The sequence below is a fragment of the Oncorhynchus masou genome, chromosome 33 (assembly GCF_036934945.1).
Source record: "Oncorhynchus masou masou isolate Uvic2021 chromosome 33, UVic_Omas_1.1, whole genome shotgun sequence".
Classification (NCBI taxonomy): domain Eukaryota; kingdom Metazoa; phylum Chordata; class Actinopteri; order Salmoniformes; family Salmonidae; genus Oncorhynchus; species Oncorhynchus masou.
The window spans coordinates 40,037,682-40,065,526 of record NC_088244.1 but is presented as its reverse complement, the minus strand read 5'-3'; the positions used below and the strand labels follow the sequence as shown (position 1 = coordinate 40,065,526).

General features: G+C 43.9%; 1 protein-coding gene across 3 annotated transcripts; it reads left to right on the top strand.

Annotated features, from left to right (window-relative positions):
* The first annotated feature begins 637 nt into the window (after positions 1–637).
* LOC135528530 (ATP-dependent 6-phosphofructokinase, muscle type-like) lies at positions 638–27,845 on the top strand. Of its 3 annotated transcripts, none has more exons than XM_064957679.1 (21): positions 638–809; positions 2,547–2,620; positions 6,822–6,899; positions 7,695–7,884; positions 11,307–11,472; positions 13,035–13,188; positions 18,956–19,048; positions 19,257–19,382; positions 19,595–19,659; positions 19,790–19,853; positions 19,972–20,118; positions 20,588–20,658; positions 20,841–20,928; positions 21,205–21,357; positions 24,024–24,188; positions 24,504–24,565; positions 24,727–24,838; positions 24,979–25,078; positions 25,603–25,708; positions 26,128–26,281; positions 27,245–27,845. In XM_064957679.1, the coding sequence occupies exons 1-21, from the start codon at positions 728–730 to the stop codon at positions 27,248–27,250; spliced, it is 2,256 nt and encodes a 751-aa protein (XP_064813751.1). In that variant the 5' UTR covers positions 638–727; the 3' UTR covers positions 27,251–27,845. The 3 variants fall into 3 exon arrangements, with proteins under 3 accessions (XP_064813751.1, XP_064813752.1, XP_064813750.1); XM_064957680.1 differs by lacking the exon at positions 27,245–27,845 and adding an exon at positions 13,361–13,456 and having other exon boundaries at positions 26,128–26,956; XM_064957678.1 differs by lacking the exon at positions 27,245–27,845 and having other exon boundaries at positions 26,128–26,956.

Below are 27,845 nucleotides of genomic sequence, written 5' to 3'. Positions count from 1 at the left end.
TGACTTAATGGTAACTTACAGTTTCTATGTTATCATGGTTTTCTCATATCATCTGTGCTGGGTGTACCAAAACATAACAGACATGCAGTCTACTAGCAGTATACTGATGTGGGTAGAGTCGCATTTGTTATTTCTTTTTGAACACAGGGACCCTTCAAGGTCTCTGGTCTCAGAGATTAATGTATAATAATTTATTAGTTTTAAATGTTCACATTTTAATCCCTAGCATGTTTAAATGTAGCCTACATTCTATCATATGTTCTGTTACTGTGCCCTCTAGGAGGTGACAGTCACTGTGATGTATATTTAGTTCAGTCATGAGGTGTGTGTGTGTGTGTGGATGTGTTTAACTATACTTGTAGGGACCAGAATAGTAAACAAACAAAATTTGACCAACTGGAGACATTTTTCAGTCCTCGCAAGGTCAAATGTTATTTATAGAGGGTAAAAGGTTAGGGTTATAGGAGCTAGGGTTAGGAATAGGTTAGGTGTGAGGGAAAGTAGGATTTTGAATGGGACTGAATTGTGTGGTCAGTTATACAAGGCTGTGTGTGTGTGCGTGTTTGAGAGAGATTCGGGGGCAGGGCTATGGGGCAGTATCCTTATAAAGCCAGTGACCTTACCATTCTCTCTTGAGAAACAGGGTAGCCGCCATAGCAGCCAATCTATCCTTTTCCTTTCCTTCCTTAGTGCCATCACCTAGTTGGTGTGGAGCCCTGTGGACACCATGTCACATACAAGCATGGATCCAACCAAGATGGGCATCGGCCGGTCTATAGCTGTGCTGACGTCTGGTGGTGATGCCCAAGGTAAAAAGTGTGTGTGACGTCAGAGAGGCAGTGTGTGTGTGTGTGCCTGTAACTGTTTTGTGTGCCTGTAACTGTGTGTGGAGGTTTTTGTGTGTGTCAGTGTTAGTACTGCAATAGTGTGGGTTTGACTGTGAGGACCTCCAGCTCTGTAGGTGAAATCAAATCATCACCGTTTATATTAACTCAACACCCCGAGATTAATTATTGAGTTAGGGCTGGAGTTATCTCTGAAGAACATCCAAAGCAAGCTAAAAGCAGCCAAAGAAGATTTGGGCAACTGAGCGATCATGTGTCTTCATGGTCACTCAGTCCCAGAGGCCAGGCGTCAGGAGTTGATGAATGTCTTAAACCTAAAAGCTCATCTTTACTGTGGTTGGCAGGGCAGTGAGGACGACGTGATGAGTACAGCGTGATAGCTTTCCTGTACCCTTAGAGCCACGGGACTTTTTAGGCTGACACCCAATACAGATAACTTAACTTCCCAACTTGACCAGGATCTCAAATTGGCAATATCCACACAAACATTGTTGGCCTGCATCTTTCCCTAGCAGAGTACACTTCTTATCTTCAAGTTGCATAACTTATGCTTCAAATTTGTGTACTACTCCATGATTGTTGAGAGACAAATAAAAGTAGAGTAAAATGAGACTGTAGGTTACTGGCAATGTCATATAACTACATTTCAGTAGTGCTGACTGTGTTTATACTTTAAATTCACATAATACCTTAGCTGGCCCACCAGTAAATACCATTACATTATATTTATTTGGAGATATCTCTACTAAGTTGTTGCAAGAGACATTGCCAGTGCGGCTAGGTATAGGGTGTAGTGGCTATTAAACATTATTATTATGACTGATGTTTGTCTAGCTGTTGTTTCATCATTGTAAATAATAATTTGTTCTTTAACTGACTTGCCTAGTTAAATAAAGGTTAAATAAAAAATAAAAAAATGAAAACCATTTCTAGATATATGATTCCAAATGTGTCCCATAACCTTTTCTCTAAGCCACTTATCTCCCGCCTATTCCCCGTCCACCTCCCCCTCTAATTTGGTGTTAATTTTAGACCCTCTGACCTTTTTTTGTGGAACGTCACGGTATGGAGGATATGGCCACGCTCTTCTCTCAGCTGCTCTACTGTAACAAGAGATGGTCCCGTACCATGCTTGTCTATCAACCAACCAATCACAACACGCACCCACACATCTTGGCCTTTAGTGTTCTGAACATGGAGAGAAGATAGAGTACAGTCTACAGATCTGTTTACAGACATGACACCTCTCTATTCTAATTCTGAAAATAAGTTTACGAGCCATTTTGGATGTGTCAGCCGGATGTTGTAGCCAAAATACTCTTGAGCACAAAACACAAATGTCTAGTGACTTGATACCCATATGTCAATGCTTGATACACATTAAATATGTGTGTAAAGTGTCGATATATGGGTATCAAGCCACTTAGGGGCTATAAAAGTCATATTAATGTGTTTGATGATGACGATGCTGAAATCCAAATGTAAACTTGACTTAGTCTTAATGTTAGCATTTGTTAAACGGGTTGTTTTACGCCATAACTACTGTACTGCCACTGTGAGATGTGGCCCCGTGTATGTCACAGTTTGGCTTTGCCAAGCTGCTCGTTATTGTGCATTACACTTTATAACTTGTTATAAGCATGTATAAGCCTTCAGTCAATCCTGTAAACCCATGTTTGTCTGTCTATCTGTGACTATCAGGTATGAACGCGGCCGTGAGGGCCACAGTCAGAGTTGGTATCTACACCGGAGCCAAGGTCTACTTTGTTCATGAGGTAAAGTCATACAGTAGAATCACAGTTCTGTTATCCAAGTTTATTCACTCGATAATGTGTTGCCTATCATTGCTGATCACCCATAGAGGCCTCTACTATCCATTTGATCCTGATTACCATTGTGATTTATCTGACTGAAGTTTTAAGAAATACCCCCCCCAAATGGATTCTATCACAACCCACATTGAGAGAGAAGTTGTGTGGCTGCAGTAGCTGTCTCCCATTTACATTTACATTTACATTTAAGTCATTTAGCAGACGCTCTTATCCAGAGCGACTTACAAATTGGTGAATTCACCTTCTGACATCAGTGGAACAGCCACTTTACAATAGTGCATCTAAATCATTTAAGGGGGGGTGAGAAGGATTGCTTTATCCTATCCTAGGTATTCCTTGAAGAGGTGGGGTTTCAGGTGTCTCCGGAAGGTGGTGATTGACTCCGCTGTCCTGGCGTCGTGAGGGAGTTTGTTCCACCATTGGGGGGCCAGAGCAGCGAACAGTTTTGACTGGGCTGAGCGGGAACTGTACTTCCTCAGTGGTAGGGAGGCGAGCAGGCCAGAGGTGGATGAACGCAGTGCCCTTGTTTGGGTGTAGGGCCTGATCAGAGCCTGGAGGTACTGCGGTGCCGTTCCCCTCACAGCTCCGTAGGCAAGCACCATGGTCTTGTAGCGGATGCGAGCTTCAACTGGAAGCCAGTGGAGAGAGCGGAGGAGCGGGGTGACGTGAGAGAACTTGGGAAGGTTGAACACCAGACGGGCTGCGGCGTTCTGGATGAGTTGTAGGGGTTTAATGGCACAGGCAGGGAGCCCAGCCAACAGCGAGTTGCAGTAATCCAGACGGGAGATGACAAGTGCCTGGATTAGGACCTGCGCCGCTTCCTGTGTGAGGCAGGGGCGTACTCTGCGGATGTTGTAGAGCATGAACCTACAGGAACGGGCCACCGCCTTGATGTTAGTTGAGAACGACAGGGTGTTGTCCAGGATCACGCCAAGGTTCTTAGCGCTCTGGGAGGAGGAAACAATGGAGTTGTCAACCGTGATGGCGAGATCATGGAACGGGCAGTCCTTCCCCGGGAGGAAGAGCAGCTCCGTCTTGCCGAGGTTCAGCTTGAGGTGGTGATCCGTCATCCACACTGATATGTCTGCCAGACATGCAGAGATGCGATTCGCCACCTGGTCATCAGAAGGGGAAAGGAGAAGATTAATTGTGTGTCGTCTGCATAGCAATGATAGGAGAGACCATGTGAGGTTATGACAGAGCCAAGTGACTTGGTGTATAGCGAGAATAGGAGAGGCCCTAGAACAGAGCCCTGGGGGACACCAGTGGTGAGAGCGCGTGGCGAGGAGACAGATTCTCGCCACGCCACCTGGTAGGAGCGACCTGTCAGGTAGGACGCAATCCAAGCGTGGGCCGCACCGGAGATGCCCAACTCGGAGAGGGTGGAGAGGAGGATCTGATGGTTCACAGTGTCGAAGGCAGCCGATAGGTCTAGAAGGATGAGAGCAGAGGAGAGAGAGTTAGCTTTAGCAGTGCGGAGCGCCTCCGTGATACAGAGAAGAGCAGTCTCAGTTGAATGACTAGTCTTGAAACCTGACTGATTTGGATCAAGAAGGTCATTCTGAGAGAGATAGCGGGAGAGCTGGCCAAGGACGGCACGTTCAAGAGTTTTGGAGAGAAAAGAAAGAAGGGATACTGGTCTGTAGTTGTTGACATCGGAGGGATCGAGTGTAGGTTTTTTCAGAAGGGGTGCAACTCTCGCTCTCTTGAAGACGGAAGGGACGTAGCCAGCGGTCAGGGATGAGTTGATGAGCGAGGTGAGGTAAGGGAGAAGGTCTCCGGAAATGGTCTGGAGAAGAGAGGAGGGGATAGGGTCAAGCGGGCAGGTTGTTGGGCGGCCGGCCGTCACAAGAAGCGAGATTTCATCTGGAGAGAGAGGGGAGAAAGAGGTCAGAGCACAGGGTAGGGCAGTGTGAGCAGAACCAGCGGTGTCGTTTGACTTAGGAAACGAGGATCGGATATCGTCGACCTTCTTTTCAAAATGGTTGACGAAGTCATCTGCAGAGAGGGAGGAGGGGGGAGGAGGGATTCAGGAGGGAGGAGAAGGTGGCAAAGAGCTTCCTAGGGTTAGAGGCAGATGCTTGGAATTTAGAGTGGAAGAAAGTGGCTTTAGCAGCAGAGACAGAGGAGGAAAATGTAGAGAGGAGGGAGTGAAAGGATGCCAGGTCCGCAGGGAGGCGAGTTTTCCTCCATTTCCGCTCGGCTGCCCGGAGCACTGTTCTGTGAGCTCGCAATGAGTCGTCGAGCCACGGAGGACCGAGCCGGCCTGGAGGATAGGGGACATAGAGAGTCAAAGGATGCAGAAAGGGAAGAGAGGAGGGTTGAGGAGGCAGAATCAGGAGATAGGTTGGAGAAGGTATGAGCAGAGGGAAGAGATGATAGGATGGAAGAGGAGAGAGTAGCGGGGGAGAGAGAGCGAAGGTTGGGACGGCGCGATACCATCCGAGTAGGGGCAGTGTGGGAAGTGTTGGATGAGAGCGAGAGGGAAAAGGATACAAGGTAGTGGTCGGAGACTTGGAGGGGAGTTGCAATGAGGTTAGTGGAAGAACAGCATCTAGTAAAGATGAGGTCGAGCGTATTGCCTGACTTGTGAGTAGGGGGGGAAGGTGAGAGGGTGAGGTCAAAAGAGGAGAGGAGTGGAAAGAAGGAGGCAGAGAGGAATGAGTCAAAGGTAGACGTGGGGAGGTTAAAGTCGCCCAGGACTGTGAGAGGTGAGCCGTCCTCAGGAAAGGAGCTTATCAAGGCATCAAGCTCATTGATGAACTCTCCGAGGGAACCTGGAGGGCGATAAATGATAAGGATGTTAAGCTTGAAAGAGCTAGTAACTGTGACAGCATGGAATTCAAAGGAGGCGATAGACAGATGGGTAAGGGGAGAAAGAGAGAATGACCACTTGGGAGAGATGAGGATCCCGGTGCCACCACCCCGCTGACCAGAAGCTCTCGGGGTGTGCGAGAACACGTGGGCGGACGAAGAGAGAGCAGTAGGAGTAGCAGTGTTGTCTGTGGTGATCCATGTTTCCGTCAGTGCCAAGAAGTCGAGGGACTGGAGGGAGGCATAGGCTGAGATGAACTCTGCCTTGTTGGCCGCAGATCGGCAGTTCCAGAGGCTACCGGAGACCTGGAACTCCACGTGGGTCGTGCGCGCTGGGACCACCAGATTAGGGTGGCCGCGGCCACGCGGTGTGGAGCTTTTGTATGGTCTGTGCAGAGAGGAGAGAACAGGGATAGATAGACACATAGTTGACAGGCTACAGAAGAGGCTACGCTAATGCAAAGGAGATTGGAATGACAAGTGGACTACACTTATCGAATGTTCAGAACGTTAAGCTTACGTAGCAAGAATCTTATTGACTAAAATGATTGAAATGATACAGTACTGCTGGAGTAGGCTAGCTGGCAGTGGCTACGTTGTTGACACTACACTAATCAAGTCGTTCCGTCGAGTGTAATAGTTTCTACAGTGCTGCTATTCGGGGGCTAGCTGGCTAGCTAGCAGTGTTGATTACGTAACGTTACGTTAAAAGAACGACAATAGCTGGCTAGCTAACCTAGAAAATCGCTCCAGACTACACAATTGTCTTAGATACAAAGACGGCTATGTAGCTAGCTAGCTACGATCAAACAAATCAAACCGTTGTACTGTAATGAAGTGAAATGAAAATGTGATACTACCTGTGGAGCGAGGCGGAATGTTGACCGGGTTGTTGAAGTTCAATTCGGAAGACGTTGGCTAGCTGTTGGCTAGCTAGCTAGCAGTGACTCCTACGTTAAGGACGACAAATAGCTGGCTAGCTAACCTCGGTAAATTAAGATAATCACTCTAAGTCTACACACTCTAAACTACACAATTACCTTGGATACGAAGACAGCAAAGACAACTATGTAGCTAGCTAACACTACACTAATCGAGTCGTTGAGTGTAATAGTTTCTACAGTGCTAGTGGACGTTAGCTAGCTGCTGTGCTAGTGGACGTTAGCTAGCTGCTGGGCAGAAAGCAGAAAGCAGTGTAGACTACGTTAGGACGATGAAATACGATAATTACGCAATTATCTTTGATACAAAGACGGCTATGTAGCTAGCTAAGAAGAAATAATATTTCAGAAGATAATGGAGTTTGTATTTGTGTTGATGATGTGTGCAGGGTTACCAGGGTCTGGTGGATGGAGGAGACAACATCAAACTGGCCACCTGGGAGAGTGTGTCCATGATGCTGCAACTGGTGAGTCCTGTTATCACACACTCACAAGCACTGATGCCAATACAGTACACAACTGTCATTGTCTAGAGAGGGTATTACAGTAAATGAATGACAAGAAACCAAGAGTACTGGTTTATTTTAATATTAGAGACGGATACAAACACACAACCAAATGTGTTCATAGATGGATAAACAATGCCTACTGCAACTAAGGGAGAGCAGGGGTCGGCTCCAGTAATACAAGCTGACCTCTACGTACACAGGGTGTTTAAGTTGAGTTTGGATTTTAATTATTTAAATTTTACCTTTATTTTACTAGGCAAGTCAGTTAAGAACAAATCCTTATTTTCAATGACGGCCTAGGAACAGTTAAGAACAAATTCTTATTTTCAATGACGGCCTAGGAACAGTGGGTTAACTGCCTGTTTAGGGGCAGAACAACAGATTTGTACCTTGTCAGCTCGGGGATTCGAACTTGCAACCTTTCGGTTACTAGTCCAACGCTCTAACCACTAGGCTACCCTGCCACCCCACACATGGCCAGACACCATGGAAAGATCCCAGCAGGGTGTGATTACAGAGCTGCCTCTCTTTCATGATGGCCTGACATTCTCAGTGCTCAAACCGACCTAGAGTTGAGCTGCAGACAAGATGCAAGATTCACATGCATCACTAAAGATCACGTTTAGAAAAGTTTAAAAACACTGTTGTTTCGGCCATCTGGGTCTTCAATGATTTTTAACAGGCTCCACCAAATTGCAGTCCACAACTTTGTCCATTATTTCTTCTAATTATATGAGTCTCTCTCTCTACCAGGGTGGCACAGTCATCGGCAGTGCCCGCTGCATGGACTTCAGAGCCAGGGAGGGCCGCATGAAGGCTGCCCTGAATCTGGTCAAGCTGGGCATCACCAACCTGTGTGTGATTGGGGGTGACGGTAGCTTGACTGGAGCTAACCAGTTCAGGAAGGAGTGGGCAACTCTGCTGGTCGACCTGGTCAAAGCCGGTAAGACTGAGCCCGGGAACCATAGGAAAGCCCTAAGAACTTTGAGTGTATTCCAGACATGGGTTCAAATAGTATTTGTTTTCTTCCAAAATTCTTTGAGCGTTTCATTGAGTCTGCCTGGAGTGCCAAATTGGCAAGTTTGCACTTTTTAGGCTATTCCATTGGTTCCATGGTGCCAGGAAAACTCAATCAAGCACAATGAAAGTATTTGAAAGAAAACATAGAGTTGAAGTCGGAAGTTTACATACACTTAGGTTGGAGTCATTAAAACTCGTTTTTCAACCACTCCACAAATTTTTGTTAACAAACTATAGCTTTGGCAAGTCGGTTAGGACATCTACTTTGTGCATGACACAAGTTAATTTTACAGCAATTGTTTACAGACAGATTATTTAACTTAGAATTCACTGTATCACAATTCCAGTGGGTCAAAAGTTTGCAGTGCCTTGCGAAAGTATTCGGCCCCCTGAACTTTGCGACCTTTTGCCACATTTCAGGCTTCAAACATAAAGATATAAAACTGTATTTTTTTGTGAAGAATCAACAACAAGAGGGACACAATCATGAAGTGGAACGACATTTATTGGATATTTCAAACTTTTTTAACAAATCAAAAACTGAAAAATTGGGCGTGCAAAATTATTCAGCCCCCTTAAGTTAATACTTTGTAGCGCCACCTTTTGCTGCGATTACAGCTGTAAGTCGCTTGGGGTATGTCTCTATCAGTTTTGCACATCAAGAGACTGACATTTTTTCCCATTCCTCCTTGCAAAACAGCTCGAGCTCAGTGAGGTTGGATGGAGAGCATTTGTGAACAGCAGTTTTCAGTTCTTTCCACAGATTCTCAATTGGATTCAGGTCTGGACTTTGACTTGGCCATTCTAACACCTGGATATGTTTATTTTTGAACCATTCCATTGTAGATTTTGCTTTATGTTTTGGATCATTGTCTTGTTGGAAGACAAAATTCCGTCCCAGTCTCAGGTCTTTTGTAGACTCCATCAGGTTTTCTTCCAGAATGGTCCTGTATTTGGCTCCATCCATCTTCCCATCAATTTTAACCATCTTCCCTGTCCCTGCTGAAGAAAAGCAGGCCCAAACCATGATGCTGCCACCACCATGTTTGACAGTGGGGATGGTTGGTCAGGGTGATGAGCTGTGTTGCTTTTACGCCAAACATAACGTTTTGCATTGTTGCTTAAAAGTTCAATTTTGGTTTCATCTGACCAAAACACCTTCTTCCACATGTTTGGTGTGTCTCCCAGGTGGCTTGTGGCAAACTTTAAACGACACTTTTTATGGATATCTTTAAGAAATGGCTTTCGTCTTGCCACTCTTCCATAAAGGTCAGATTTGTGCAATATACGACTGATTGTTGTCCTATGGACAGAGTCTCCCAAATCAGCTGTAGATCTCTGCAGTTCATCCAGAGTGATCATGGGCCTCTTGGCTGCATCTCTGATCAGTCTTCTCCTTGTATGAGCTGAAAGTTTAGAGGGACGGCCAGGTCTTAGTAGATTTGCAGTGGTCTGGTACTCCTTCCATTTCAATATTATCGCTTACACAGTGCTCCTTGGGATGTTTAAAGCTTGGGAAATCTTTTTGTATCCAAATCCGGCTTTAAACTTCTTCACAACAGTATCTCGGACCTGCCTGGTGTGTTCCTTGTTCTTCATGATGCTCTCTGCGCTTTTAACGGACCTCTGAGACTATCACAGTGCAGGTGCATTTATACGGAGACTTGATTACACACAGGTGGATTGTATTTATCATCATTAGTCATTTAGGTCAACATTGGATCATTCAAAGATCCTCACTGAACTTCTGGAGAGAGTTTTCTGCACTGAAAGTAAAGGGGCTGAATAATTTTGCACGGCCAATTTTTCAGTTTTTGATTTGTTAAAAAAGTTTGAAATATCCAATAAATGTCGTTCCACTTCATGATTGTGTCCCACTTGTTGTTGATTCGTCACTATGCTTTTAAACAGTTTGGAAAATTCCAGAAAATTATGTCATGGCTTTAGAAGCTTCTGATAGGCTAATTGACATAATTTGAGTCAATTGAAGGTGTACCTGTGGATGTATTTCAAGGCCTACCTTCAAAATCATCTTTGCTTGACATCATGGGAAAATCAAAAGAAATCAGCCAAGACCTCAGAAAAAAAAATTGTAGACCTCCATAAGTCTGGTTCATCCTTGGGAGCAATTTCCAAACACCTGAAGGTACCACGTTCATATGTACAAACAATAGTACACAAGTATGAACACCACGCAGCCGTCATACCGCTCAGGAAGGGAACGCATTCTGTCTCCTAGAGATTAACGTACTTTGGTGCGAAAAATTAAAATCAATCCCAGAACAACAGCAAAATACCTTGTGAAGATGCTGGAGGAAACAGGTACAAAAGTATCTATATCCACAGTAAAACCAGTCCTATATTGTCATAACCTGAAAGGCCGCTCAGCAAGGAAGAAGCCACTGCTCTAAAACCGCCATAAAAAATCCAGACTACGGTTTGCAACTACACATGGGGACAAAGATCGTACTTTTTGGAGAAATGTCCTCTGGTCTGATTAAACAAAAATAGAACTGTTTGGCCATAATGACCATTGTTATGTTTGGAGGAAAAAGGGCACAAAAAAAAGAGCAAGCCAAAAAACACCATCCCAACCGTGAGGCACGGGGGTGGCAGCATCATGTTGTGGTGGTGCTTTGCTGCAGGAGGGACTGGTGCACTTCACAAAATAGATGGCATCATGAGGTAGGAAAATGATGTGGATATATTGAAGCAACATCTCAAGACATCAGTCAAGCATACTTCCAAAGTTGTGGCAAAATGGCTTAAGGACAACAAAGTCAAGGTATTGGAGTGGCCATCACAAAGCCCCGACCTCAAACCTGTAGAAAATATGTGGGCAGAACTGAAAAAGCATGTGCGAACAAGGAGGCCTATAAACCTGACTCAGTTACACCAGCTCTGTCAGGAGGAAAGGCCAAAATTCACCCAACTTATTGTGGGAAGCTTGTGGAAGGGTACCCAAAACGTTTGACCCAAGTTAAACAATTTAAAGGCAATGCTACCAAATACTAATTGAGTGCATGTAAACTTCTGACCCACTGGGAATGTGATGAAAGACATAAAAGCTGAAATAAATCATTCTCTCTACTATTATTCTGACATTTCACATTCTCAAAATAAAGTGGTGATCCTAACTGACTTTAGACAGGGAATTTTTACTTGGATTAAATGTCAGGAATTGTGAAAAACTGAGTTTAAATGTATTTGGTGTGGTGTATGTGGTAAACTTCTGACTTCAACTGTATACTATTTAAGCCCAGGTCTGGTTACATTGGTGAAACGACTGCTGTGTTTGACTGACAGTGTATGACTGACTACTTTGTTACCATGCTTGCTCTCCAGGTAAAATTACAGATGACGAGGCCCGGAAATCGTGCCACCTGAACATCGTAGGCATGGTGGGTTCTATCGACAATGACTTCTGTGGGACAGACATGACCATCGGGACTGACTCTGCTCTGCACCGCATCATAGAGGTGGTGGATGCCATCACCACTACCGCACAGAGGTGAGGAGAGGTCATCACTGTCACGCAAATTTGCAACTGTGCGCACACAACACAAGCAGACACACACACAGTTGATAGGCTTAATTACTGTAAGTAACAACTTGGACACACTCCATAAACGGCAGCCTGACACACACGCATGCACAATCTAGTGCTGAGCGATTAGTGCTTTTTAAAGGTTGGTTCGGTTTAAGTTGGATTATTTAAAAAATAATCATGGTTTTCGATTTCCGTTGCAATAATTTTTTCAAACACTAAATGCATTATGAAATAATGACAAAATGATTTTAGATCTTTTTCAATTGCTAAAACATAGAAAATATTCCATTGTCTCTGTCAGGTGCATTGGGTATAAATCAACAGAAAAAGAGGAAATTACTTTGAAATAATGAAATATTTCAGTTGTGTATATTACTTTTTTTATTTGATGACTTAATTTTTTGTATTCCTTATAGTCATCATCTCATCTCTGATAAGGCAGTAGCAGCCAGCCAGCCAGACTTCCATCTAACGTTATCTCTGTACTGTTAGTCATCCTATTTATGCTGCAGAGCTGTCTGACTAAATCGTTTTAACTGTTATTCAAAGTAGATAAGCCATGACAAATGTCCATTGCTCGTGTTTATTGGCCCAAGCAAGTCTCTTCTTATTATTGGTGTCCTTTAGTAGTGGTTTCTTTGCAGGAATTTGACATTGAAGGCCTGTTTCACACAGTCACCTCTGAACAGTTGATGTGGAGATGTGTGTCTGTTACTTGAACTCTGTGAAACATTTATTTGGGCTGCAATTTCTGAGGCTTGCAACTGTAATGAACTTATTATCTGCAGCAGAGCTAACTCTGGGTCTTCCATTCCTGTGGCGGTCCTCTTGAGAGACAGTTTGATCATAGCTCTTGATGGTTTATGCGACTGCAATTGAAAAAACTTTCAAAGTTCTTGAAGTTTTCCGTATTGACTGACGTTCATGTCTTAAAGTTATGATGGACTGTCATTTGTCTTTGCTTATTTGAGCTGTTCTTGCCATAATATGGACTTGGTCTTTTATCACATAGGGCTATCTTCTGTATAAGCCCCCTTCCTTGTAACAACACAACTGATTGGCTCAAACGCATTAAGGAAAGAAATTCCACAAATGAACTTTTAACCAGGCACATCTGTTAATTGAAATGAATTCCAGGTGACTACCTCATGAAGCTGGTTGAGAGAATGCCAAGTGTGTAAAGCTGTCATCAAGGAAAAGGGTGGCTATTTGAAGAATCTCAAATATAAAATATATTTTTATTTGTTTAACACTTTTTTAATTACTACATGATTCAATATATATTATTTCTTAGTTTTGATATCTTCACTATTATTCTCCAATGTAGAAAATAATAAAAAATTAAGAAAAACCTTTTGAATGAGTAGGTGTTCAAAAACGTTTCTTTTTATGTCTTTGTTTAATAACAAAAAAATAAATACATTTTGGTTAATCACTCAGCACTGTCGCTCACACACCCTGTTTCAGTTTTCTCCTCTGAACCTGGTTTATAACAAAGATGGTTATTCTGTTGTTCTCCTCAGTCACCAGAGGACCTTCATCCTGGAGGTGATGGGTAGACACTGTGGCTACCTGGCCCTGGTGACTGCTCTGGCCTGCGGTGCTGACTGGGTGTTCATCCCAGAGATGCCCCCAGATGAGGGATGGGAGGGGCATCTGTGCAGAAGACTGGCTGATGTAGGTTTACATGCACAGACAGACTGACTTCTGAACTGAAAGATTCCTTTATCCATATTGAATTACTTTTTAAACACACCACATTACAACAGAATTTTTAATCCCACTCATCGGTTTCCATCGTTGGTACCTAATCATCAGGCTGACATCTTGTGTCTTTGGTCTCTGACAGCAACGAGCCAGAGGATCTCGTCTGAATGTGATTATTGTGGCTGAGGGAGCTATGGACAGAGCTGGAAACCCCATTAGCTCTGAAGACATCAAGAAGGCAAGCTCTCCCTCATATTACTGTATCTCGCAGTTGAAATGAGTTTGTTTGCTTGTTATTTTAGGACCTCTTTTAGCGTTGCTCCATCCACCAACCGGCTCACTCTCTGGGGACGAGGTTACTTCAAATCAAAGTTAATTGGTCATGTACACAGATTTTCAGGTGTTTTTAACAGCTGCAGAGAAATGCTTATGTTACTAGCTCCAAAAGTGCAGTAGAATGTCTCGCAAATACAATACAATTCCCGCAAAAATTATTTAGTCAGCCAACAATTGTGCAAGTTCTCCCACTTAAAAAGATGAGAGGCCTGTAATTTTCATCATAGGCACACTTCAACCATGACAGACAAAATGAAAAACAAATCCAGAAAATCACATTGTAAGATTTTTAATGAATTAATTTGCAAATTATGGTGGAAAATAAGTATTTGGTCAATAACAAAAGTTTTTCTCAATACTTTGTTATATACCCTTTGTTGGCAATGACAGAGGTCAAACGTTTTCTGTAAGTCTTCACAAGGTTTTCACACACTGTTGCTGGTATTTTGGCCCATTCCTCCATGCAGATCTCCTCTAGAGCAGTGATGTTTTGGGGCTGTTGCTGGGCAACATGGACTTTCAACTCCCTCCAAAGATTTTCTATGGGGTTGAGATCTGGAGACTGGCTAGGCCACTCCAGGGCCTTGAAATGCTTCTTACGAAGCCACTCCTTTGTTGCCCGGGCGGTGTGTTTGGGATCATTGTCATGCTGAAAGACCCAGCCACGTTTCATCTTCAATACCCTTGCTGATGGAAGGAGGTTTTCACTCAAAATCTCACAATACATGGCCCCATTCATTCTTTCCCTTACACGGATCAGTCGTCCTGGTCCCTTTGCAGAAAAACAGCCCCAAAGCATGATGTTTCCACCCCCATAGTTCACAGTAGGTATGGTGTTCTTTGGATGCAACTCAGCATTCTTTGTCCTCCAAACACGACGAGTTGAGTTTTTACCAAAAAGTTATATTTTGGTTTCATCTGACCATATGACATTCTCCCAATCTTCTTCTGGATCATCCAAATGCTCTCTAGCAAACTTCAGATGGGCCTGGACATATACTGGCTTTAAGCAGGGGGACACGTCTGGCACTGCAGTATTTGAGTCCCTGGGGGCGTAGTGTGTTACTGATGGTAGGCTTTGTTACTTTGGTCCCAGCTCTCTGCAGGTCGTTCACTAGGTCCCCCCATGTGGTTCTGGGATTTTTGCTCACCGTTCTTGTGATCATTTCGAACCCACGGGGTGAGATCTTGCGTGGAGCCCCAGATCAAGGGAGATTATCAGTGGTCTTGTATATCTTCCATTTCTTAATAATTGCTCCCACAGTTGATTTCTTCAAACCAAGCTGCTTACCTATTGCAGATTCAGTCTTCCCAGCCTGGTGCAGGTCTACAATTTTGTTTCTGGTGTCCTTTGACAGCTCTTTGGTCTTGGCCATAGTGGAGTTTGGAGTGTGACTGTTTGAGGTTGTGGACAGGTGTCTTTTATACTGATAACAAGTTCAAACAGGTGCCATAAATACAGGTAACGAGTGGAGGACAGAGGAGCCTCTTAAAGAAGAAGTTACAGGTCTGTGAGAGCCAGAAATCGTGTTTGTTTGTAGGTGACCAAATACTTATTTTCCACCATAATTTGCTAATTAATTAAAAATCCTACAATGTGATTTTTTTTCCTCATTTTGTCTGTCATAGTTGAAGTGTACCTATGATGAAAATTACAGGCCTCATCTTTTTAAGTGGGAGAACTTGCACAATTGGTGGCTGACTAAATACTTTTTTGCCCCACTGTAACAATCCACTGAGATATATTAGAGTGAGCATGTGTGAGAATCCAGAATATAAATACGTGATGTGTATAGACAGTATATAATTTGGAAAAGGAAATGGTACGTACAGTAATAGTATTAGGATGAGAACAGTTGCTGCTGCTCCAGTTTCAACTGTTCTGCCTGCGGCTATGGAACCCTGACCAGTTCACCGGACGTGCTACCTGTCCCAGACCTGCTGTTCTCAACTCTCTAGAGACAGAAGGAGCGGTAGAGATACTCTGAATGATCGGCTATGAAAAGCCAACTGACATTTACTCCTGAGGTGCTGACCTGTTGCACCCTCGACAATTATTTGACCCTGCTGGTCATCTATGAACATTTGAACATCTTGGCCATGTTCTATTATAATCTCCACCCGGCACAGCCAGAAGAAGATTGGCCACCTAGCCTGGTTCCACTCAAGGCTTCTTCCTAGGTTCTGGCCTTTCTAGGGAGTTTTTCCTAACCACCGTGCTTCTACACCTGCATTGCTTGCTGTTTGGGGTTTTAGGCTGGGTTTCTGTACAGCACTTTGAGATATCAGCTGATGTACGAAGGGCTATATAAATACATTTGATTTGATTTGCCTTTGGAAAGTATTCAGACCCCTTCACTTTTTCCACATTTTGTTACGTTACAAAATCTTCTCTCTAACAAAGTAATTCCAATCTTGCTACTAGAAAGCCAGAACTATAACTATAACTTGATTCACTACAGGGTGTGAAAGTGTTATAAAACTGGCCAAGCCCCCCCGTCTCTCTGTCGTTCATTTGCCAAGCTGATCTGAGGCCTTGGATCCTCGACCAGGAGAGTCATGACACTCCAGAGATGTTCGATCAGGTTCAAGTCTGGCTGCGCCACTCAATGACATTCAGAGACTTGTCCCAAAGCCATTCCTGTGTTATTTTTGCTGTGTGCTTAAGGTTGTTGTCCTGTTGGAAGATTAACCTTCTCCCCAGTCTGAGGTCCTGAGCACTCTGGAGCAGGTTTTTATCAGGGATCTCTCTGTAGATTGCTCCGTTAATCTTTCCCTCGATCCTGACTAGTCTCCCAGTCCCTGCCGCTTAAAAATATCCCCACAGCATAAAGCTGCCACCACCATGCTTCACCGTAGGGATGGTGCCAGGTTTCCTCCAGATGTGACGCTTGGCATTCAGGCCAAAGAGTTCAATCTTGGTTTCATTAGACCAGAGAATCTTGTTTATCATGGTCTGAGAGTCCTTTAGGTGCATTTTGGCAAACTCCAAGCAGGCTGTCATGTGCCTTTTACTGAGGAGTGGCTTCCGTCTGTCCACTGTACCATAAAGGCCTGATTGGTGGAGTGCTGCAGAGATGGTTGTCCTTCGGGAAGGTTCTCCCATCTCCACAGAGGAACTCTGGAGCTCTGACATAGTGACCGAGTTCTTGGTTACCTCCCTGACCTATGCTCTTCTCCCTCGATTGCTCAGTTTGGCCAGGCGACCAGTCTTGGGGATTCCAAACCTCTTCCATTTAAGAATGATGAAGGCCACTGTGTTCTTGGGATCTTTCAATGCTACAGAAATGTTTTGGTACCCTTCCTCAGATCTGTGCCACGACACAATCCTGTCTCGGAGCTCTACAGGCAATTAATTTGACCTCGTGGCTTGGTTTTTGCTCTGACATGTTCTGTCAGCTATGGGACCTTTTATAAACAGGTGTGCCTTTCCAAATCATGTCCAATCAACTGAATTTACCACACGTGGACTCCAATCAAATAGAAACATCTCAAGGATGATCAATGGAAACTGGATGCACATGAGCTAAATTTCGAGTCTCATAGCAAAGGGTCTGAAAACTCATCTAAATAAGGTATTTCTGTTTTTTATTTTTAATAAATTTAGCTAAAATATCAAATCTGTTGATCTGTTGATTGTTGTGTGTAGATTGATTAGGATTTTTATTTTATTTAATCCATTTTAGAGTAAGGCTGTAACGTAACAAAATGTGGAAAAAGTTAAGGGGTTTGAATATTTTCCGAATGCACTGTACATACACAGTGAGTAAACAACAGTATATAAACTGAATATGAGGTGACCAGCGTTCACTGACTCTATACATGAGGCATTAGTCTCACGGTGCAGGGCTGAGTGTCTGGCAGGTAGCCAGTTAGTAATGGCTGTTCAACAGTCTGATGGCCTGGTATAGAAGCAGTTTCTTGGTCTCTCGTCTCGGCTCTGATGCACCTGTACCGTCTCTGTCTGCTAGGTGGTAGCAGGGTGAACATACCGTGGCTTGAGTGGCTGAGGTCCTTAATGGGCAGGCAGCATGCCCCCGGTGATGTATTAGGCTGACTGCACCACCCTCTAGAGAGCCATGCGGTTGAAGGTGGTGCAGTTGCCGTAACAGGGCGGTGTTGCAGCCCGGCAGAATGCTGTCAATGGTGCATCTGTCAAAGTTTGTGAAGGGCTAGGTGTGTGACTGTTAAAACGTTTGATTGAAATTGGGAGCCTTAACGTTAAGAAACATTCCTAACCGTAAAACAATATTTTTTTATTACAATTTTTACATAGATGCAGAAAATAAACAGCATAGTGGGTCAATTTCTGCAACAACTAAAAGTGTTCAGGTCCTAAGTGATGTGCACACCAAGGAACTTGAAGCTTTTGACCCTCTCCACTGCTCCCTGTCGATATGGATGGCTTTTCCTGGTACCACTCTGCCAGGGCTCTAACCTCCTCCCCTGTAGGCTGTCTCATTGTTGTTGGTAATCAGGCCTACCACTAATGTCGTCAGCATATTTGATGATTGAGTTAGAGTCGTGCGAAGCCATGCAGTCATGGGTGAACAGGGAGTATAGGAGGGGTCTGAGCACACACCTCTGTTGGGCCACTGTGTTGAGGATCAGCGTGGCATAGGTGTTGTTGCCTAACCTCACCACCAGGGGTCGGTACGTCAGGAAGTCAAGGACCCTGTTGCACAGGGCGGAGTTCAGACCCAGGGCCCTGAGCATAGTGATGAGCTTGGAGGGCACTATGGTGTTGAAGGCAGCGCTGTAGTCAATGAACAGCATTCTCACATAGGTATCCCTTTTGTCTAGGTGGGATAGGGCTGTGTGCTGTGCAATGGCGATTGCGTCGTCCGCGGATCTGTTGGGGCGGTATGCAAATTGTAGTGGGTCTAGGGTGTTGGGTAAGGTGGAGGTGATATGATCCTTGACTAGCCTTTTAAAGCACTTCATGATGACAGAAGTGAGTGCTACAGGGCGATAGTTATTTAGTTCAATTACCCGAGCTTGCTTGGGTACAGGAACAATGGTGGATATCTTGAAGCAAGTGGGGACAAAAGCCTGGGATAGGGAGAGGTTGAATATGTCCGTAAACACTCCAGCATCAAGAAGGCAACACACAAAAAGATGGCTTTGAAAACAACTGGAAGACACACAAGATGCTAGCCCACAACAACCCTCCAGATACCAAGGGGGGACAACGGCTACACAATTAACACATTAAATATTACTTAAAAGACTATAAAACTGACAGAACAATGTGTCAGCATATATTTGGCCCACAATAGGGCCGATTTCCCAAATAATACCTCAGAGTTAAAGTGCTAAGATTCTACTGCATTGTCATGGTTGAATACGGTTAAACTGACGGTTGTTAACAGCTCTTTGTGTGTGCTTCTTACATTTGTAGCTGGTGGAGAAGAATTTGGGCTTTGACACCCGTACCACTGTCCTGGGACACGTGCAGAGAGGCGGCACTCCCTCAGCCTTCGACAGAATCCTGGTAGGTCTCTCTCTCTGTCTATGTGCGTATGAGCATGTCTAAATGTGTGATGTGTGTGTGTGTTCTCCCTCCTTCCCACTGCAGCAGGATGGGTGTGGAGGTGGTCCTGGCTCTGTTGGTGTGTCTTTGTGTGTATCTCACTACGGTGTGTCGTGATTGTGTTTGACCTTGATGTGTGTTTCTAACCCTGGTGTGTGTTCTCCCCTAGGGCAGCAGGATGGGTGTGGAGGCTGTGATGGCCCTGTTGGAGGCCACTCCAGAGACCCCGGCCTGTGTGGTCAGTCTGTCCGGTAACCAGGCCGTCAGGCTGCCCCTCATGGAGTGTGTCCAAGTGGTCAGTATCAGTCACTAAGCCACATCAACTGTTGTATGTGTGCCATTCAAATGGGTTCATCATAGATCTGAGCACTTTTGCTGTCATTTTAACAAGAATTTAATTGACTACTAAAGTGTTTTGATGATTATATGGCAGAGAAAAACAATGACATGGACTGAGATGGCAGATGATTCAACTTCTATGTAAATTTGCATCAATGATCCCCCCAGACTAAGGATGTGACTACTGCCATGGCTGAGAAGAGATGGGAGGATGCTATCAAGCTCAGAGGAAAGTAAGAACACTAGCCTACTTTTACCACTCTTACAATGGCTTCACTATTACTGAAACTACTCCGAGCGGATGTCACATATGAACTTTATCGCAGTCTACTAACACATCACTGTTTTGTTGGCCGTGTCCAGGAGCTTTGAAAACAACTGGAACACATACAAGATGCTGGCCCACATCAACCCTCCAGATACCAAGGTGGGGAACAACAGCTACATAATGAACACATGACTTTAGTTAAATTAGTTACAACTCTAGCACTGACAGAAATGTGTCACCATTCTCTTCTTGTCACCTCTCCTCTCCTCCTCTTCAGAGCAACATTAACGTGGCTATAGTAAACATTGGTGCTCCATGTGCTGGTATGAATGCTGCTGTGCGTTCTGCAGTGAGGATCGGCATCATTCAGGGACACAACATGTTGGCCGTTCATGACGGGTTCGAGGGTCTCGCTCAAGGAAAGGTATGTACACCCTACGCACTACACATTGCGTACTAGGCAGAGCCCATTTCTCTCAACCAAAACTCCTCTTTTTATCAGGGCCCATATTCATAAAGCATCTCAGAGTAGGAGTGCTGATCTAGGATCAGGTCCCTTTTGTCCATGCAACATCTAAAAGGCTCAACTGATCCTAGATCAACACTCTTGGATGCTTTGTGTGTACAGATCCAGGTCATCTCTAATCTAAATATAGAATAAGTGTGTCCTGGTACCAGAAGAGGCTGGTAGGAGGAGCTATAGGAGGACAGTATCAAACATATGGAAACCACATGTTTGACTAACGTTACATGTAATAGCATTCTAGTCATTACAATGAGCCCGTCCTCCTATATCTCCTCCCAGCAGCCTCCTCTGCCTGGTACAGTAACTATTGTCCAGTGAATCTGGAAACCTCACTCCCTTGACCCCTTGACTTTGTTGTCTTCCACAGATTGAGCCTATCACCTGGACTGGAGTGTCAGGCTGGACTGGAAAGGGGGGATCTGAGTTGGGCACCAAGAGGTACTACTCAGAAGGATTATTAGGATGCAGGATGAATACAGTGCAATAGTTTGTGTTGTCAGCTGGAGTGGAACTGAGGGGCACACAAAACTAATTTTGACATGTAAAAATCATTTTTGGGGCAGTGATACGGTAAATCGCTGATATTTCACACTACTAACTAAATCGTCCTTTATTTGAAGAGTCCTTCCTTCTGAGTACATTGAGGAAATCAGCTTGACTATTGCTAAGTTCAATATCCACTCTCTGGTGATTATTGGAGGGTTCGAGGTAAGAGTCAGAAGATTATCTCATCACATGCATGTCTTCTTTAATGTGTGGCTGTCTTATGTCAATGTTCTAAAAGTAGGTAAGTCATCATGGATAAGAGAATTTGATGAATGACTAAAATGTAAATGTAATGTCTATGTGGGATCTCACATGTAACTACAAAAGACACATAAGCCCAGTACCTCAGTAGTATAACCCCTGCTGCTCTTCTCCCTCTTCTTGCATCTCCTTACCTCCCCTTTTTCCTCTCCTCTCTCCTCCTGTCCCCTCTCCCAGGCGTATATGGGTGGTCTGGAGCTGGTGCAGGGCAGAGATAAGTATGAAGAGCTGTGCATTCCGATGGTGGTCATCCCCGCCACTGTCTCCAACAACGTCCCCGGCTCAGACTTCAGTATCGGAGCTGACACAGCCCTCAACACCATCACCTCGGTCAGTACTGTAATACATCAACATCATCGCCTCGGTCAGTACCGTAATACATTAACACCATCGCCTCGGTCAGTACCGTAATACATTAACACCATCGCCTCGGTCAGTACCGTAATACATCAACACCATCGCCTCGGTCAGTACTGTAATACATCAACATCATCGCCTCGGTCAGTACCGTAATACATTAACACCACCGCCTCGGTCGGTACCGTAATACATCATCACCGTGATCAGAAATGTAACATATCAACATCATAACTGTGGTCAGTACCGTAATACATAAACACACCATCACCATAAGTAACACCAACATCCGGGTCATGTTCAGTAGGTTGAAAACGTTTTAAACTGGAACAGGGAGGTGCTGCTGTCCCTGAAATTGTCCCATAAAAACAAAGATGTTAATGGCCTAGCTCAATAACAGTTAGGGCACATGGTCTACTCGAAACCATAACCTCCATATTCTGAATGTGAGCATTGAGTAGTTGGAAATCCCGCTCATCAGCTCCTGCGCTGCATTTCAAATAGGCTACATGTCATATTAACCGCATATAAACAGTCTAAATAGGTCAGGAGCCAGACAGGGAGCCTAAGAAGGAACGAAAATTAATTATTTAGGCTATAGTATTTCAATTATTTCAAGGCTCTAGCCTACAAAGAAAAACATTGTGAAGCATTTGCGAGTGCAACTGTAGGCTGGTAGGGACATAAAGTGCACAGCATTTAAACAACATTTCGCTGTATTAAATCATCAGTAGCGTGCTGTGGTTCTGGGGCCTGGGCCTTCAGTGAAGTCCTACACAGTCCCACCCAAATTAATCCACCTCTTATTACCATCATTATGATGCCATGGCTCTAGACACTATACATTTAGACAGAAACGCAGTATAACCAGGCGTTGCGTCACCTTGAAATTGACATTTTTATTCAGAGAATTGCAGGGGAAGAGTACGATACCTTTTCATTGTGCAGCTTCGTTGCCCTGCGCGCTTGTTCGTTGAGCTGTAGATCCACTCGGGTGTCCCCAAAAGTTTTCAAAAGCTCCTCTCGGAGCCTGTGAGTCATTGATAGCGCCCATAATTGAAAGTGGCGAACGAACCCCTTTCCCACCTGTGACAGGCTTTGTAGTGTCGGCGTCTACCTCTCCTGAAAATGTCTAACTTTTCTTGAAAAGTTTGTCTTGAGAATGGCGTTATAATTATATTCTCGACCAAATCGATATCTTCTCCTTCCGCCATTGTGGGTTGAAAAAACAGCTTAGTAGTACGCAAATTAATTTGTTGATCAATTTCAGTTTCCTAGTTCTGAGACCTGCCCATATAGGACCTGCCTCTCAATATTGGTAATCCAATCAAAAGACGTGCACGCACTACGCCTGTTTGCTGGCTCCTGTGTAACACTGGAGCCAGCCAGCAGGCGTACAATAGAGCTGATAAAGCTGATTGGTTGACACTAAATTTTCATTTCCATTCACTTTAAGCTACAAGCGCCGCACTGTTGATTCTGAAGACCTGAGGGCAGATTTTAGACCCCTGGCAACACATGATGGCTGAATATGATTGGATAAAATATCTCAACCTGGGGCTGGAAGCAGTGCAACCAAGAGGAACGCTATGAAATGAAGAGTGTAACTCCTACTCTGGGGAATAATTTAATACATATTTGTGGGAAAATATATTTAAAAAAAATTATATTCTGATAATGTTTAGGCCAGCAGAGAAGGCCTTGCTGGCCCTGACGGCCCACCACTGTAAATCATTATAGTCTATAAATTACGCATATAGGCTGTGACTTAATCAGAATTAAATACAAATGAAATGAAAAATGACTTATTATTGCCTTTTGAATTAATTTTTAGTCTGTGACTTCAGTCACATGCGATGGTGCCTGGAGAGTATCCTCTCAACACTTGCAGAGCCACTGGGGATGATAAACACCCTCTTAAACACCCTCTTGGCCACTCTTGCCAGACTAGGCAGAGATGCAGAGTTATTTTTCTATAGGTAAGCCTAAAAGTTTTTAGGCAAAATAACCTGATCAAAATGGAAAGCTCATTGAACGTGTGAATATGCCAGGCCTATTGGGACAAAATCTATTATGGCCTATTGTATAGAACATTTGTATAGAAAATAGAAACGTTTAAGAGATCTGATTTTTCGTTTAGAAATACTTTGCTACAATGACCACCTCTATCGGCCTCGTTCCTTTCTTTTAGCATGTGCACGTAGTAAGTTCAGCATCATGTTTTCAGTATACATGTCTTTTCAGATTCCACTATGATTCTTTAGTTGTGGACTCTACATCACCACACTCCCTCTCTTGCTCTTGGTCCTCATCTTTGTAAGTCACCTTGATTTAGCACCTGTGTTTTATCAGTTTCTTTATGAAAAAATTTAGCGAACTCCGTGACAGTAGATAAAGCAAGGGGCTATAACAGCACACAAGTAGACTACGAATTAATGCTGGCACGGGCCTACCCTGAGCTCGTGAAGTGAGCGCTACTTAGAGCGAAATTGGAGCGGGCGAGAAGGCTCCACGCTCCAGTGACAAATTGGGCATGCTCCACTCCTCGCTCCGCTCAGCTCACATACTCTGATGCTGTAAAACTGTCTCCCCCTCTTAACCCTCTTAACCCGACTCCTCTCTATTCCCTGTCCCCTCAGACCTGTGACAGGATCAAGCAGTCAGCAGCAGGCACCAAGCGTCGCGTGTTCATCATTGAGACCGCAGGAGGGTACTGTGGTTACCTGGCTACCATGGCAGGTCTGGCTGCTGGGGCTGATGCTGCATACATCTATGAGGACAAATTTGGTATTAGAGACCTGGAGGTGAGCTGAAGCAGGATACACACTTTCTTGCAGTCTCTCTCTTTCTCTCTCTCTCTCTATCATGACATGGAGAGCTTTAGACACATACATAGACTACACCAAAATCTTTGGGCCAGTTTCCCGGACACAGATTAAGCTTAGTCATGAACACTATTCCTGGAGGCGCTGTCCTTGGAAAATCTTCATTGAACATACTTTCTAGTCCAGGACTAGGCTTAAGTTTCTCCTCTACATAAAAGTATACATGGTACAAACTGGCCTCTATATAGTTTACATGGTACAAAGGTGTGCTGACCGACGGGCTCTGGTTTACAGATGAACGTAGAGCATCTTGTGCAGAAGATGAAGACAGACGTGAAGAGAGGTTTGATTCTCAGGTGGGGTTCATTCAAGCATTCCTTCATTCATTTCATTATCTACCATGCTTGTACCTTTTCCAAAACCCCAAACTGCCATGCCACTTCAACAGTGTATATACACATTACATTTATGTTTAGAATGCATCTGTACACCTTTTGATTATTCCTCTGTGTGTCAGGAATGAGAACTGCAATGCCAACTACACCACAGACTTCATCTTTGCCCTCTACTCTGAGGAGGGCAAGGGCATCTTTGACTGCCGCAAGAACGTTCTGGGACACATGCAACAGGTCTGTTAACAGTGACAAGGCCGCATCCCCAAATGGCACCCTATTAGAAGTAGTAGAAGAGTGTCCCTAATATTATAGCTTTTCCAGAACATACAGCACGTCGACTTCAGATGAGGTAATACAACCTTCCCTCTCCCCAGGGCGGCACCCCAACACCTTTCGACAGGAACTTTGGCACCAAGATGGGTTCCAAGGCTGTTTTGTGGATAACAGAGAAACTCAAGGAGGTCTATAGACACGGTAAGACAGACAGGCTGTGGGATGTCTCCAATTAGCCCATGTGTCTTAGTGGCAATTGTAATGTACACATGCGTAGAAGATAGGATGTAAAAAATAAATGGAGAATAAACACATTTTGTGTCCGTTGTGTCCCTTGGTTTAATCTTGGAAACCCAGAACTAAAATCTTGCATAATTGCGTCAGATGCTTGATTAAGTTCTGGGGGCAGACATCTTAGAAAATATACTAGAATGAGGAGATGGAGCACGATGGTAGCTCCACCCCCCTCTCGCTGCATATTTCGGGACAAGTCTATGGGCCAAATGTCCCCTCTTCCAAAGTTCGAAAGCCTGTGAAATCGTAATTTGTCCAAATGATCAGTGATGTAGAAATCTGACAGACAGACAGACAGAAGTTATGATTACCATCCTCTGTTACGTGTGTTTGTCCACGTGAGATAACCCCTGCTTTTACCTCACAAATTCACATACCTGGTTTTAAATCTCTGTCTCTGTGACAGTTAATCTTCTTCTCCTGTTCTCCAGGTCGTATCTTCGCTAACACCCCAGACTCTGCCTGTGTGCTGGGCATGAAGAAGAGAGCACTGACGTTCCAGCCTCTTGCTGAGCTGAAGGAACAGACAGACTTTGTGTAAGATCCTTTAAATCATACATATTTTCAAAAATAAAATCTATGACGCTTAACTTGAAAGTGGCAGTTGCAGATTATTCTATAATAATATAATATTTGCCATTTAGCAGACACTTTTATCCTAAATGACTTAGTCATGTGTGCATCCATTTTACATATGGGTGGTCCTGGGAATTGAAACCACTACTGTGTCATTACAAGCGCCATATCGTACCAACTGAGCTTACAAAGGACCACTTTTTATATTAGCCTTGTCCAGAAATGAACCCTAGCACCTGTTATCACCATATTGCTATCCAATCCTCTCAGATCTCCACAAGTGTCTAGAGGTAAGGGCTCGTGGTTGTTCCTGGACAGGGCCAAAATATCCCTAACATCCCTATTAAGGCTTCTCTACCCCCCTCTGCTGTCCTGTCCAGGCACCGCATCCCCAAAACATCGTGGTGGCTGAAACTGAGGCCAATCATGAAGATCCTTGCTAAATACAACATCAGCCTGGACACATCTGAGCATGCCCACATGGAGCATGTTATCAAGAAGAGGGTGTCGATGCCAGCGCCACTGATGAAGAAGGCATGTCCTCCCACAAAACATGAGGAGGAAGAGTAATTGTTCTGTGTTACATGTATGTCAGTGGAGGGCTGGTGGGAGGAACTATAGGAGGATGGGCTTATTGTAATGGCTGGAATGGAATAAATGGAACAATATCAAACACAAATATATGGAAACCACATGTTTGACTCCATTCCCTTTTTTCAATTCCAGCCACTACAATGAGGAATCCTCCTATAGCTCCTCCCACCAGCTGCCTCTGATGTATGTCTAGTTCTCCAACAGGCCAATTGGAGCAGACCACCAAATAGTTATGAAAAATACATGCACTTCCCAAATTGTTTAAAGTCAGTCTTGTGGGTTCATTTCATCACTGTTTTGTTTGTGACTGCCCTATTGCGCTCTTTTTGCGACAAGTGTGGGGGGACTCCTCTTGCTAAATCAATGTCAGTTTGGATATCCAAATATTTTGGATATTTGGTAACAATTAGACTGGGAAAATGTTAGTTAAATTGAGGTGAGTGCTCGTGATAATCTTTATTCTAGTTTGCTCATATTCGCTCATTAGAACATTTTGCAAGCATGTTATGTCGCCTAACAAGTGTATTTTGCTCTTCACTCGGTAGTAGCCTGTGATACACCCGACCTAATGCCTGTGACTTGACTGATAAATCAATATGGTTTTGTTTCACTGAATTTATGTCTGTATGTTGCTTAATTGATCTCTGGCTGGGAAAGTGGAGGTGGTGGTTCATTTATTTGTTAGCTCATCCATCACTGATCAGAAACATTTAGCAAGCAATAGCCTAAATAATGTATTATTTTTGCTCGACCCACCTCGTAGTATCCATCAGGCTGTGAGCGCACGTTATGTCTTAATTTAGCCTACTAAAATATAATCAATCAATAATTCATGCCATTAGACAGCAAACGAGTCATTAAATGCCTTTAAATACAATCAAGCGTTGTATTTTTTTTATGTAGGACTAAAAGACTGGGCCGATCGCGGTTGGATTCGGGCTGAGAATGAGAACTCTTGCAGACTGTCAAGTATCACACACACCAAGCTCCCGGCTACTATCAAATCCACATTGACATTACCCCTAGTTAGTCACAACTGGCTTAAAACCCCAACGTAACAATATCTGTCAATACATTTCCCGCAATATTGCACCTGTATGTTTGTGTGGTGTGCGTGTTTGCCTATCATTCACTTCGTATACCAGTTAGCGGAAATAACAATTGTCTTCTCGGTAGACAGACTTAACCCCAAACCTAATCATTTTAATGTCAACTGAAAACCAGGTTTACCTGGCAGAATTATATCATGATTATTTGTATTAATTGGGTGGGCTTTTGTTTTACAAACTGGTATGACATATGCAGTTGCTAAACCAGCACGTTTCTCTCTCGCAAAATGTGCATTTAAAGTGGTATTACACTCAAATCAGAATAGTTTTTTTTCCAGGCCGAAAGATGGTATTTTGGTGTGATTTAAGCATTGAACATAAAATTAAACATAAAATTGCATTGTTTCTCTATGAATAATTGTAATTCTGAGTTAAATAAAAATGAATCCCAAACC

What these genes read in the sequence shown, in the direction of transcription:
- LOC135528530 (XM_064957680.1), top strand. Translation starts at nt 728, where the DNA reads ATGTCACATACAAGCATGGATCCAACCAAGATGGGCATCGGCCGGTCT. An exon ending in TGTGCAGAAGACTGGCTGAT is followed by an intron (nt 13,189 to 13,360) that starts GTAGGTTTACAT and finishes GGTCTCTGACAG; the next exon opens with CAACGAGCCAGAGGATCTCG. An exon ending in GCTCTGAAGACATCAAGAAG is followed by an intron (nt 13,457 to 18,955) that starts GCAAGCTCTCCC and finishes TTACATTTGTAG; the next exon opens with CTGGTGGAGAAGAATTTGGG.